A 14,571-nucleotide genomic window follows, 5' to 3' on the forward strand; every position below is an offset into this window, starting at 1 on the left:
TGCATAATGAGAGCTGGTAACTGAAATGCTCACGATCGAGAGGTCAAATCATAATGGCTTCAACTTTTGATCCAATAATGAAAAAAAGAAAATATGTTTTATAGCTACATTATGATCTACTAGGGAAAGGCAACTTTAAAACATCCACATTAAACTCAACTCTAAATAATTTATTCAAAGAAATCACCACATTAAAAAAGTCTGAATCTAAGATTTCTATCCATCTAAGAAACCATTAAGACTTACCTGTGTGCCATACATACTGAACCCACACATATGTGCTGGCAGCAAAAAAAAGCCACTGTATAGGGATGAACAGCAGACATATTATATTTGATGTGAATGCCACACAAACGAAAAATACTGAGAAGGCCTAAGGGGAAAACAAAATAGAAAACACAGCTTAGAACTCATTATTCTCAAACAGAGATTATTAAAAGCATGTTGGACAAAATCTGACACTACCATGCAATAACTACACAGCGAGTTACAATGGGAAACTGTAAATGTTTAAAATCAACTATATAAAAAAGCAGTGGTTAATTTAACATTAAAGAGTAGTTCTATTTATGGCCTCAAATCATGAAGAACTGGACCAGAACAAACTGAAGCTGGCTCACAGTGAGTTCATTTGAACTCCACAGGTGGGTTACCTAAAATAACTAGAATTTTAACCCAGAAAAGGCTCTCCTCTCCTCACAAAACATTCCTAGAGAGCCTCATTCTTAAAGGACGGGCAGTTGGAACACAGATGAACCACAACAGTAGTAAAAATTATGCTGACATTAATAATTTTAATAATGCAGCCTTCCTCTGGACACACCACTATCTATTACCAAGAGGACACGAGCTCGAAACCATCTTTTCAAGGCATGGATTTGCTCTGACCAAAGCACCAGGCCTGGGCAGAAGAGTCACAGGTTTAACATGTGGCTGTGGGACACAACGGAACTACAAGTTGACCAAGGGAACAAGCCCAGGCCTGTGTCCTTGCTCTAACCCAGTAGCTCTCAAAACATGGTCTGGGGATCCCTGGGGGTCTCTGAGGTCCTTTCAGAGGGTCTTCCAGATCAAAACTATTTATCTGCCTTTTTTTCATGCTCATTCGCTCAGGAGCACAGTGGCATTTTTCTAGAAGCTACATGATACGTGATATCGCAATCAACTGAGTTCAGAAGCAGATATGAAAATCCAGCTGTCTTCCATTAAGCGAGACATTAAAGAGATTTGCAAAAATGTAGTCAATCTTCTAATTTTTTTTGTTTTGGAAAATACAGTTATTTTTCACTAAAAAACTGTAATTTGTATTAACAGGTAATGAGTTTGTTATTGTATTTTCAAGTGAATTCTTAAGTAAGTATTTCCATTTTTTTAGTTTTCAATTTGTAATACAGGAAAAGTGTATAGATGTAACTCACATAAATGAAAGCTCTCTGGAGTCCTCAATAATTTTTAAGAGTGTTAAGGAGTCCTGAGACCAAAAAGTTTGAGAACCACTGCTCTAAGTCTAACCCAGTCACTGAGAAGTACTTCAGAGAGGATGGGCAACTGCCGCTGCCCCGCTAACCGTCTCCCTCCCCTGTGTTCACTGGACGGGCAGAGGAGGAGGGAATCTACTGATAGGATCAGTGGGTTTAGACAAAACACTCTTAGAGCTGGTTTCAGTCCACAGACCCTATGAGCGCAATACAGTCACTGAAGAATTGTTCACAAAATCTACTTTAAACAATTTCACTCTCAGTCATAGAAGATTTTCTCAGAAGGGTAATTAAATCCCTTATATTTGAAAAACATGTCTTAATAAACATACCAGTCCCTGGTATCTGAAGGAATCATAGACGCTTCTGATGAAAAGCCAAAATGGCCACAGGTATTCAAATCTGAACTCCAGGACAAAATCTGCCAGGAGGACAAGTGCCCACACTACCAGGAATTTCAGATATAAAAACGTACTGCAAAATATAAAAATAAACAATTAATTCAAAGTCATTTGTGAAGAAGCAGAAAATGTACTATTTCATCCAAGAGACAAAAAATATTTTCATATACCATGAAAACAATGGAGATAAAGGAAAAAAAGAGAAGCTGCTATGGCCCACCTAAATTTTAAAAGCTCTGGTGTTCATTCTGAGACCCACAACTATCAAAATAAGATGATGATCAAAGATGCTTAATTCCACTTAAGATGAAATAAAAAACATTTAAATCTCAACACTATTTTAAAATGTGCTGTGTCTGACTTCAAAATACTGCAACACTCTCAAAATTATAGCTTTCAAGCTGTTCTTCATTAGAAGAAAATGTCACAGTTGAAAGGCTTCAAATTTGCGGTTTCCCACCCCTCTACATCTGTTTGAAGAGTCTCTGAAATTCTCAATGTATATCCCTACATGCGTAAGAATTCCGTCCTTTCCCCTCTCTCCTCTGCCTCTCTGTGTAGTATTCATCTGCATTAACCAAACAACCTCCCCAAATAGGCAGAAATTAACCAAGGCAGCGGATGCCGATCACTACCAAGAGCTGTGAGGGCACAAAAATGTACATTAAAGAAAAATGCTATAGCATCCCAGCCTTGCTCTGGCTCAGACATAAATGTGTGCTCCCAGTGTCCTCTGGTCTTGGGTTAAATCGAAGCCTACTTCGACAAGCCAGTCAGACACGAACCTAACCATTGCGGTAGCGCAAAACAAGATAAGGACATGTGTTTAAAGAGTTATTATTCTTCACATAATCAAAAAGTCCATTCTTCCGGTTCATTAGTTGTAAAACAGACAATGGAAGCCTTCAGATTCTATTAATAAGCCCCTAATTCTATGTCTTTAACCTGGTCACTTCTGGAGCAGGTTAAATTCACGTATTAAAAAAAAAGGTTTTCTAAGATATACAGATTGGAAATACCTAAAATTCACTTTGACTTGGGCTAGAGCTTTGCGGGGTGTTTTGTAATACATACATTCCAATATTGATGGGATTAAATTAGCTGTGTGAATATACACCACCAACAACAAAATCAAGACTTAGTAAATAATTTTGAAATATATTAAAATAAGTACAAAAAGACAAGTACTTGGGGGGAGGGGAGACAACAAAAGCCGAATCCAGCATTGAGGATTCTCCTGTGCCCTCTGAAGCCACAAAGGAAAAAGATGTCAAGAACAGACACAGAGTGACCCTCAATGACACAGTATCATAATGATACATAATTTGCAACTAGGGCCAATTTCTAACACTAATTGTTGGTAGAACTTCTTGGGGCTTGAGAATAAGGTTCAACTCAGAGGTCGCTGTAGAATCGAGGAACCCAGGGCAAACCAGAAGAATACAGCCTTGAATCCGAAGTCCCACCTTTCAGTTTCATTTACTAGAGTCACGTTCGCCAGATGAGGACAGGGCCCTCTTTCCCACTCATCTAATCCCTCACTGACGCAGCGGAGAGCAGGGCATGTTTTCTTAGAAGGAACGACTGGCTCAGGCAGGCACTCGGGAGCACAAATCTGGTTTGAAACTCCATTTCCAAGCTGCTTGGCTTTAAAACTGAAAGGATTTTTCCTTGTTTCTAGAATTGTTTCTAGGTAGAAGAAATAGCCTCTCATGCATGTTCCTAAGCCATTGAAGAAATGGCATGAACACGTATCTACTTCTCTGATGAATCCTTTCCCCATGGTTGTCTCTGGACTGTAGCTGAATGAACATGGTGGGCACTTCATCCTGTCTAGTCATCACCACGCCCCAGGTGGAGAAGGTGCCACCAACTTGCTCTCTGCTCCAAATACCCCCAAGGCATGGCAGAATCCCAGCCTAGCTGGCAACATTCCATTTCACTGTTTAGAGAGCATTATGCAAAGAATGGTAGCCTGCTGAATACTTTTTGATAACTCAATCATGTAAACACCTAAGGCAATACAAAAGTGATCATCTTTGTTACAGTGACTACTCTTTTTCAATTCTGTGACTTCAAGGGGGTCCCTTTTTATATATTTCATTTCTTTTCAAACAACTGCTTTCATACCTTTGACATTCCTTGACACCCAGTTCTTAGTGAGTTCCATTTAGAAGTACAGATATCTAAGGAAACTTGATCTTTCACGAACATATGCCATACTCTCAGCTTTCCTTAGGCTCCCCTTTTAGGTGGGCCTGCCTCTAAAATCAAGAGGCAACCTAATTAACGAAGTTGATTTTTTTTTTTTTGAGGAAGATTAGCCCTGAGCTAACTACTGCCAATCTTCCTCTTTTTGCTGAGGAAGACTGGCCCTCAGCTAACATCCATGCCCATCTTCCTCTATTTTATATGTGGGACGCCTACCACAGCATGGCTTTTTGCCAAGCGGTGCCATGTCCGCACCTGGGATCCGAACCCGAGAACTCCGGGCCGCCGAGAAGTGGAAGGTGCAAACTTAACCGCTGCGCCACTGGGCCAGCCCCAACAAAGCTGATTTTACTGCAGGATTAGTCTTGAATTCTATTGATTCATTTCAGTCTCACAGGATTTAGAAAGTTTAAGACAGTTTCCTGATTCAGTATTCACTTAGCCTTCTCTATGAGTAAATCATGTCCATATCCTTCTATAGGCACGTGTACATAAGGTAAAGGACAAGTAATCTAAAATGACTGCTCATCAGTGTAGAAGCTCTAATTCCTTTCCTTGTATGTTCTGAAGGTCATTAGACTTTGCCAAATCCAAAGAGATGATACTTTAAAGGGAGAGAAAATTAGACAGGGTTTTAAGCCATTACAGCATTTCAAAATATTTCTTTTAATCCATGAAGAAAACATGATTAAATATAAAATATTTTTATACATACAGTTCATAACATGTCTTATGGCAACTTGATGGTACTTTAATTCTCTGATCCAAATAAATTTTCTAATAACTGTAAAATATCTTGAACAAAATAGCATAACTGCAGCAAAAAGATATTTTCCATAATAGTACACATACTGAAACAAGGGCAGACCAATAGTGCCTTCTGATGGTCTCCTAAGCTTCTATTCTGGGTGTCAGTGAAATAAAGAGGAGACGTGCTCTTATTAGGCTTAACGGTGGCGATTCTTTCAAAGTGGATATTAATTATAAGATTCTTTTTTTCCCCCATTCTATTCCTACCCTTGCCATTTACAACCATTTTTTATCTGAATCTATCTAGCAATACCCTTCATCTATGGATTAATCATCTATGATTAACGAGAAGTAGTATCGAACATTCTTCTTTCTCCAAGTAAAGTGCACCTTCTCTCTGGTACCTCTAGCCATTTAGATCATTTTCTGGAGCCCACATAATTGCCACAGGATGACCATCAATCCTCAGTACCTGACCTTTTCCCTAGGCAGACTAATGGCCATTTAGTTCACTTGGTCCTCACCACAGAAATGATTCTGGAATATTTCACTGGCTGTGCTAGTGGCCATCTATCTCAATCCCTAGCTTTCCTGTCCTCTCTGTAACAGCAACTGTGAATCGCTTTTAGCTTTCAGTATGCAGCATATTTCTTGCACTAAACCGCTTTGTCTTCTCTTATCAAATACCTCTCCCTTTTGGACATCACCTCTAGAATATTTGTCCAGCCTCTCATCCAGCTGGTACTCCTGCTGAAGTCTTTTTAAAAAATTTTTTTCCCTTATTCTCCCCAAAGCCCCCCAGTACACAGTTATGTATTCTAGTTGTGGTCCCTCTGGTTGTGCTATGTGGGATGCCGCCTCAGCATGGCCTGATGAGCGGCACCATGTCGGCGTCAGGGATCCGAACTGGCGGAACCCTGGGCCGCCGACACAGAGTACGCAAACTTAACCACTTGGCCACGGGACCGGCCCCATGCTGAAGTCTTATTATGTGTAATTACAGTCTTGCTACTCAAAGTATGAACCATGGGCCAGCAGCATCAGCATCATGTATGAGCTTTTTAGAAAAGCAGTTTTTCAGGGCGCCCCTGAAAAGGTCTATTTGATCTAAGCCTGCATTTTAACCAGATCCCTAGACCATTAGTGTATACATTAAAATTTGAGAAGTATTAGTCTATACTATAAACTTCTCAATGTCATGGAACTCCCACTGAATTCCAGGTCTCAAAAAGAAGACAATGATCTACTCAGTTAATCAGTACTTATCTCCAAACTGCTAGCTGTCCTTCCCTCAACTGTGACCATTCAAATTGTTCAGGGTTAATTCCTCAATTTCCTACTTTTCCTTCTGAGTCACAGACAAGATACTTACTTAAGTACAACTTAAACTAAATGAATCACTTCCATTACTCCTCTTCCTTAAGCACACAGTATGACCATCACTTTCTCAAGATAGGCCTCCCTGACCCCGAAGTAAAGACCATTACCCCATTATGTGCTTCCACAGCATCCTGCGCCATAAGAACATTCACTCACAATTATAATAACATTTTGAGCAATTAGCTGTTTAAATGTAAAGTCCACAAGAACAAAGGAGCTGTCCACTTTGCTCCCTGCTTTATTCTCAGTGTCCAGCATAACACCTTGCACACTGCAGGAGCTTAAGGAACATTTGTTGAATCAATGATCTGCAATGCACAAGAGTGTTTAGGGCTTTTATCAACGTACATATTTACAATCAAGGTAGAGGGAAAGATGCCGCACAGGTGACTAGGAAGGGTGTCTAAACAATGCAACATCAACAAAGACAACAAACACAGCTTCTGCCTGAAGGATTACCATGCATCTGCTTCCAACCTGTTCTTGGCTAGGAAGAAATGAATCTCATCAGCCCTGCTCTGGGTGCCAGACTATCACTCCATCTGGCTTACCTGACACTGGCTCTGACTATAGCGAGGGTTCTCAAAGTTTCTTCTATTAAGCCTGACGTTAAAAAAAAAAAATCTGCAGGGGGCTGGCCCAGTGGCCTAGCGGTTACGTTTGGCACGGTCCACTTCAGCGGCCCAGGTTCCGTTCCTAGGTGCAAACCTACATCACTCATTGGCTGTAGCAGCAACCCACATACAAAATAGAGGAAGACTGGCACGGATGTTAGCTCAGGGCGAATCTTCCTCAGCGAAAAAAAAAAAATTCTGCAAAAATGTAAAACCATACCACTCTTCACATGGGTTTATTACTATTTTTATATGAACTAGTAATTATTTTAAATTTTTCTGTCTTAATTTCAAATACAGTAAATATTGATAGATATAACCCATGTAAACCAAAGCTCTTTGAGATTCTCAATCATTTTTAAGAATGTAAAGAGGTCCTGAGACAAAGATTTTGAGAAACGGCAGACTACAGAAAGTTCTGCATGAGCCTCAAGATAAAATGGACTCGAACGACTGCTATGTTCTGTAACTACATCCTTGTGTAAAATCCAGAAAATGGGAGCAGCCTAAGAAGACCTAAGCTGTTTCATATTTCTCTTCTCTATTCTAGGCCTCTGCAGACTGCAAAGAGAATCTTTCTAGAGTCAACTACACACACACATACACACACACAGACTCACATGCATACATACACAGCCACTGCAATGACAAATCTAACAGCATGCACTATGCCCAGTTTAAAAGGAAAAAAACTCTAGAATGGAAATCACTAAAAAAAGCTTTTAAGAATCGTGTGGTACAGTATTTTTATAAAGGACTATATAGACTACAGAGAGATCAAGGACAGGTGCTGTAACGTAACGCAGCTGGAGAGTTCAGAGCTTTAGAATTTCTGTTTCAAAGACGCTTTCAGCAGCGTGGACTCTGGGGTCTGGGATGGAGAGGGGAGAAGCAGCACATAAGGAGAAAGAAAACAACCCACGGGCCCTAAAAAAATTCTGTTAACATTGTACCAACACTGGAAATTCATTTCATAAACAAGTTAAGTGTTACACTTCATATCTTCAACAGTAATAATCTTCTACCTAATCACACTTACTTTTTTTTTTTCAAAGATTTTATTTTTTTCCTTTTTCTCCCCAAAGCCCCCCAGTACATAGTTGTATATTCTTTGTTGTGGGTTCTTCTAGTTGTGGCATGTGGGACGCTGCCTCAGCATGGTCTGATGAGCAGTGCCATGTCCGCGCCCAGGATTCGAACCAACGAAACACTGGGCCGCCTGCAGCGGAGCGCACGAACTTAACCACTCGGCCACGGCCACGGGGCCAGCCCCCACACTTACATTTATATTATAAAAGTTACACTTGTAACTTTTCCAAATGTTTTCATATCTAGTATCTCATTTTATCTTTACAACTGTGAAATAGGCAGGACAGTTATTACCATTTTATAGGAAAGAAACACGGGAACAGGGAACTAACAGGCTGCAGGGCACTGTTGAAAGACCACAGAAACGGGGGTTAGGAGACAGCAGAGAACAGAGTGAATTCTACATGGAATACTGTGATGCTGTTAAAAAAATAAAATAAATTGCTATGTAAAGAAATGGACAAGAGATTAAGAGGAGGGAAAAGCCAAGAAATTTTTACGCAAAATAGAATCCTAATTTTGTGAAGAAACACACGTTTGCTTAGACAGAAAAAAAAAAGGAACCATACTTAGAAATTATCTACCAGTGATCATCCCAGAGCAAGAGTACTAAGGTCTTTCCCATTATACTTAAACATTGTCACAGTGCTTTAATTTTTCATAACAAATATGTTACTTTTATTTTTTTAACTCTCCATTTTTAAATAATTTTAGACTTACAGAAAAGCTGCATAAACAGTACAAAGAATTCCCTTTTATCTTTCACCCAGATTCCATAAATAACACATTGTATCAAGCGTCTGTTATCACCCTCTCCCTATATATGTATACATAGTTTTTTTCCCTGAAACTCTTGAGAATAATTTGTACACATAATGCCCCTTTACTCCTAAATTTGTTGAAAATAAGGATATCTCTTATATAACCACAGCACAATGATCAAAATCAGACAATTAACATTGATATAGTACTATTACCTGATCTGTAGACCTTACTTGAATTTCAGTAATTATCTCACTAATGTCCTTTATAGCAATAGATAGATCAATCGATTGGTTCTAGTCCAGGATCACATTTTGCACTGCGGTCATGTCTATATTGATTTATTTATTTAATAGAGGAGAAATTCTCATTTTGAGAAAGAAAAAGGGGTTAATTGCCCTGCATCAGATACTCCTAGTAATCTGTTGCTTCACCTGGAAAATGAAGACAATGACACTTGCCCTACACATGGTGGAGAGTTCGAGAGGATCATGTGAGTTATTACACACAAACACCACTCAGAAAGGATGAAGTGGCACAGTACAACAAAACAAGAAGAGGACAGACGGTGGGGTTAGACAGATACGGGTTCACCAAGTAACTAAACCTCCAGCAACCTTGGTTTCCTCACCTGTGAAACTGAAGCTAATACCCTTTACTGGAACTGAACAAGAGAATGAACATAAAAATATAACAATAGTAGTAATAGCAAGCAACTTTTTCACCAACTGGTCTGTGTCAGGCACTATGCTGAGTCTTTTATGTGACTTATCTCAATTATCCTTATAACAGTCCTATAAAGTAGGTAATATTATTTACTACCCTCATTTTACAGAGGAGAAAACTGAGGGGTAAAGTAGGCGGACGACTTGTTCAAGATCACACAACTAGTGTCGGGGACACCATCCCAACCCAAGTTCCTATCACTGTAAAGCCCACATGCTTATCCATCACACTAACATTCTCATCTCACATTAGATGTTCAATAAATATTATTGTTGTTCTTTATAACCCTTCTTACACACACATTCAAGTTATATAATTTTTTTAATTCTCCAAGAGAACCAAGTTTTAAAAAAATGAGCAGACATATTTTATGAAAGAACAAACCCTCCATATCTTAATTCATAAACTATGAATTTGTAAACTTAACTTGTAAACACACCACAAAGCTCTGCAGAAAACATTTTAAAGTCAAACGTTCCTCACAGAAATAACTATGGCACAAAAGATGGAACAACTCAAAACTGCTTTCCAACAATACTCACACTCCTAGAATGGTTATTATAATAGAGAAACATGTAATTTAAAAATAAAAAGGTAACATTTTTTTAAAAAGTCAGAAACAAAATGAACCATGCATATGGTACAGCTCGTCAACCCTAGAAAAAGACAAGAAAATAACACATATTACATCTGAGAAAGAAGACTCCAGCCTTGCATTTCTATCATCTGAGATAGGAGTTTTTTTCCGACCATAAACATGGCACTCATTCTCTCTAGAGCTCAAGGGTCCTCACTATGAGATGGACAAAATATTGACTTTAGTACTGAGCTGCTTATTTGGTTTTTAAAAGTGTTTTGAAGACAAACAAAGTAATAATCTAATTTAAAAACAGAGCAGGATTATTTCTAGCCACCGCCCTTGTGTGGGGAGGAAACAGATTCGGAACAGCTCCCTTGAAGCAGTGATGGAACTGACAGACCTCAAGTGGACTCGCTGTCCCATCTCAATCCACTAAATGCAACAGCTCTGAAAAAGAAAAGGCAACAGAGGAGATAGGGTGGGGGATAAATTACTTCTGATGTTAACAATCCCGTGACTCAATGTGAGCGCGTCATTCTTAAGGGCAGCAGAGGAAAAGCAACAAAGAAATGAAGGCCAGTGCTATGACCGGGCTTCTAAGTCTGGGGATGACAGGAAGGTTGATGAGCTGAGGCCAATGTGATGTCAGTTAAGTAAACATCAAAGTAAAGATATAAAGTCTCAAAGAATATCCTCAACAGCTGATTACATTTTTTAAAGTTATCATTACCAGCATATGTGCGCCTGAAGGTGAGAGACCTTAATGAAATTTGAAGAAATCCACAATGAAAAAAAGGTCTAGCAAAGGGTATGTGTTTCTACTGTTGGTATGTACCATTACACCTCCGAAGCTTGTTGAACAGCCAACTTATTTTTCTTCTGGACTTATTTCTTGAAAACAATCCAAGTAAAATAATTACACCCAAATATAGTCAGCCTAGCGAATAACGCAATCAGTATATCTGAAGAGCACACTAAATTTTATCAAGAAAAGTAACGCAATTAGAGTATTTAACTTTGAGGTCTTTATGTTTGTAAAATTTCTATCTGACCCTCCAGACTCCACAAGATACATGTTATATCTTGTTCTATGCCCTTAAGTATCGCCTGGATTGTAGCCTAGAAAAATGACAAAACAAAGCAAAACACACAGCCCCCTAAAACACCAAGGGGTTAATACGAGTGGGGAGATCTGGGAGAAATGGCCAAAGAAAAGGACTCTGGAAATATAATGCTTACAGAACATGGATTGGGTCCACAACATATAGGCATATAACTAAGAACAAAGTGAAAATAATAAGTTATTAAGTGTACCATTAAAGTCAATCTCCAAATCTGGTAAGGTTCAAGAAAGGCCATGAGGAATCAACGTGAAGAAAAAGGAGACTATCACTGATAAAACAGGAAGCTTTTGAGCAAATAATCTGAAATAGATCATGTTCCCTCCTTTTTCTGCTCAACTCGTAGCAGCAATTTAAAGGGATTTTCAAAACATCTAATGAAACTAAACTGCCAAGAATGCTCAGACAAGAAGAATCACAAACCAAAGTTGGAGGAAAGTACTTTTTTTCAAGGTAGCATGCTACCTTTATGCTAGCAAAAATTAAGCACAAAATTCGAGTGTGGCAGATTGGTTTAAACGTATTTTGTGGAAACTACAAACATAAGGGTTTAGCTAAACATCTCCCTGGAAAAGTTAGTGAAAACATTTCAATTTCTCCATTGTACCTTCCCCCTTCCCCAATACCCCTCTAAAACAATACCAAATGTATCCCTTCTGAGTCAGGTCCAACATTGTTGAAACTAAAGCCTACCAAGATTACCAAAATGCTTTTAGGCTGTGAGGTTGCAACATTGGTATCTGGAGTTTCAGTTGCAGAACACATGTACAATCAAGGCAGCCAAGGGTCATGCCAGCCTCCAGCGGCTTTCATAAGCATAGCCCAAAGGAGTCTAAAACTCGGCTTAGACACATCATTAAGGAGGCAGGAAGGCAGTAAAGTGACATCTCTGGAGACCAGATTATTTACACAAGGGTCTGAAAAAGGAAATTCAGAAGCCAAGGAGGATGCAAACTTTGACCATTTAAGAAGTCAAAGGCCAGAAAATTCTTCTCTGCAATAAAGATGGGAAAAGATATCACGTATCCCAGGAAAGCCCTGAGTCCTCAGTGCTAGTTTTAAGTGATTAAGCTGTAAAAATGTAAGAGTCAGGTTCAGTATTGTCCTGCCTAAGCTTCAGACAATACGCTAAAGCACAACTCAGCCCATGAGGACAGGAAGTATTCATAAATTCACAACTGAAGGGGTGCTGCTTCAACCACTAGTAACAAAGATATAAAATAGTTTCCTGAAGCTTAAAACACAAGCCTTACTTAAAATTCGTATTATACTTAGTTGGGTAAGTAACAATTTTAACTGGAGAGACTTTAAACATAAATGTTTCTGCCTCTATCATCTACTCCCCACACCTTCTCTCCCCTCTTCCCATTAGAAAGTCAGTGATTCTCCGGGGGAAGGGAGTGGGGAGAACGGCAAGGTGAAAAGTGTGGGAACCACAGAGAATCCCCTTCCAGCTTTTGAACACTACATAGCACTCCCACCCCGTATCACCTGGAGAATCACTGCGTGTAGTTAGATTTTACTGTTGGAGTCTCAGGGCCACGTGTGAAGGCAGACACAGGGAGAGAATCGCAGCCATAAAACCCAAGGACCTCTGACATGTTAATAGTTAGGCAGAGTTATTCACTTTACTTTCTCTTATCAACTTTTTTTCATAATTGCCAAAGTACTCTCACATTTATCCCATCTGAGTTAGAAAATATTTCCTCATGGAGTGGCAACTGTCTACTTCATAAAATAGCAGAGGGCACAAATAAAGCTCTTAATGCATTAGGTGAACCACTAAAACAGGGAGCTAAAATTTCATTCAACAACAATATTTTCACTTGAACAGAACTCCAAGTTCTCAGGAACCTCAAAACCACTGTACAAATTTAAGAGGGTGTAACTATGGCCTACTAGACTATAAACTTCTTGAAGACAAGGAATTATATCTTATCCTGGATCTCCATAATTCCCTGAACAATGCAGGTTCTTAAATGAGTGGAATGGGGAGCTGGCCCGGTGGCACAGCGGTTAAGTGCGCACGTTCTGCTTCTCGGAGGCCCGGGGGTTCTCGGGTTTAGATCCTGGGTGCAGACATGGCACCACTTGGCAAAAGCCATGCTGTGGTAGGTGTCTCACGTATAAAGCATAGGAAGATGGGCATAGATGTTAGCTCAGGGCCAGTCTTCCTCAGCAAAAAGAGGAGGATTGGCAGTAGTTAGCTCAGGGCTAATCTTCCTCAAAAAAAAAAAAAAAAAGAGTGGAATGGATTAGCTTATATTCATTTATTTATTAATTCACTCACTCAACATTTATTCAGCACTCAATTCCTACTCAGTGGCAGGCTTTGTGTTGGCTCAGAATTTTTTTAAGTGACACTGAATTTTAGCCCTTAATAATATAAAAGAAAATGATCACCATTTCTGTCTCCTTTCTCTCATTCTTGATCATTAACTTGACCGGAATAATATATTTCTATATGTTTTAATTTTCAAATGATGGGCATATATCTAAACGTAGCTAACATTAATATAATGTCTAAAATCCATTTTCCTTCTCCCTTGACCCTGAAACAAAATTCTATCACAGGCATCATACTGACAATAATGATATCATTTGACAATCCCCTCAGTCACAGTTGCTGGATTGGAGCCCATGATTAAAAGCGTCTCAGCAACAGGATTTTTTCAGCAAGATCCAGCAGCAACTGACTCCTTGTTTTGACTATTCGACTTCTGTTTATCATTGTACCAAATCTTTAAGACCTTCCTGCCCCCTTAAAGAATAAGCCAAACATGTGAAAACAACATGGCAAATAACATTTGTATAGTATGTTAAAATTTATAAAGAGTTTCACAAACTGTACATTATCTCCTCTAGTCTTCACAACTCATATGACGAAGAGAGAACTGAGGATCCAAGCTGTGGATGCCCGGCCTGCCCAGAGCGGCAGAGCTGGGATTCTGAGTCTGAACCGAGTCTCCTCATGCTAGCAGCCCAGCGCTCTCGTCGCCACAGCTGCCTCTTTGCTATGAAAGCTCAGAAAGCTGTACAGACTGAGCACATGAAAATAAGTCCATGAAAGGTTATGCTATGAAATAGTAGATAGTGGTTGTCAAAGCTGTCAACAGAGCCTCAGAAAAAAAACAAAGCTCTATGTTTAATGAGACCAAAATTGGCCAGATGTTGAGAAACAAAATAGGCAATAGATGGGGTGAAAAGCAATTTAGTATAGACTTAAATTTGATGATCAACAGAAATTTGATATTCACAAATCCTCAGGCACCATAATTTATAACTAGCCCTCTCATTCTGTTTGCTTTAGAAATAATTGGAAATTTTCTAAATCTCTTCTTAAAAACAGAATTAAAGAAAAAAGCCAAAAACTATGATCTTGTTCTTCAGTTCAATACGCCATAGTAAAAATTAAGAAACAGATAACTGAAACGTTCATCTGATACATGATGCCCCAAC

At 39.2% G+C, this 14,571-nt stretch overlaps 1 protein-coding gene across 1 annotated transcript in view; it reads right to left on the reverse strand.

The window, feature by feature from the left end:
• The window catches only part of MACO1 (macoilin 1), a 55,287-nt gene that overhangs the window by 38,426 nt on the left and 2,290 nt on the right, over nt 1-14,571 (reverse strand). The window contains exons 2-3 of the mRNA XM_044770029.2: nt 1,811-1,952; nt 247-373 (exon numbers count right to left, since the gene is read on the reverse strand). Coding sequence (XP_044625964.1) covers nt 247-373; nt 1,811-1,952 — 269 coding nt within the window. The remainder of the gene's footprint in view (nt 1-246; nt 374-1,810; nt 1,953-14,571) is intronic.

Source organism: Equus asinus, chromosome 5 (genome assembly GCF_041296235.1).
Source record: "Equus asinus isolate D_3611 breed Donkey chromosome 5, EquAss-T2T_v2, whole genome shotgun sequence".
Classification (NCBI taxonomy): Eukaryota; Metazoa; Chordata; class Mammalia; order Perissodactyla; family Equidae; genus Equus; species Equus asinus.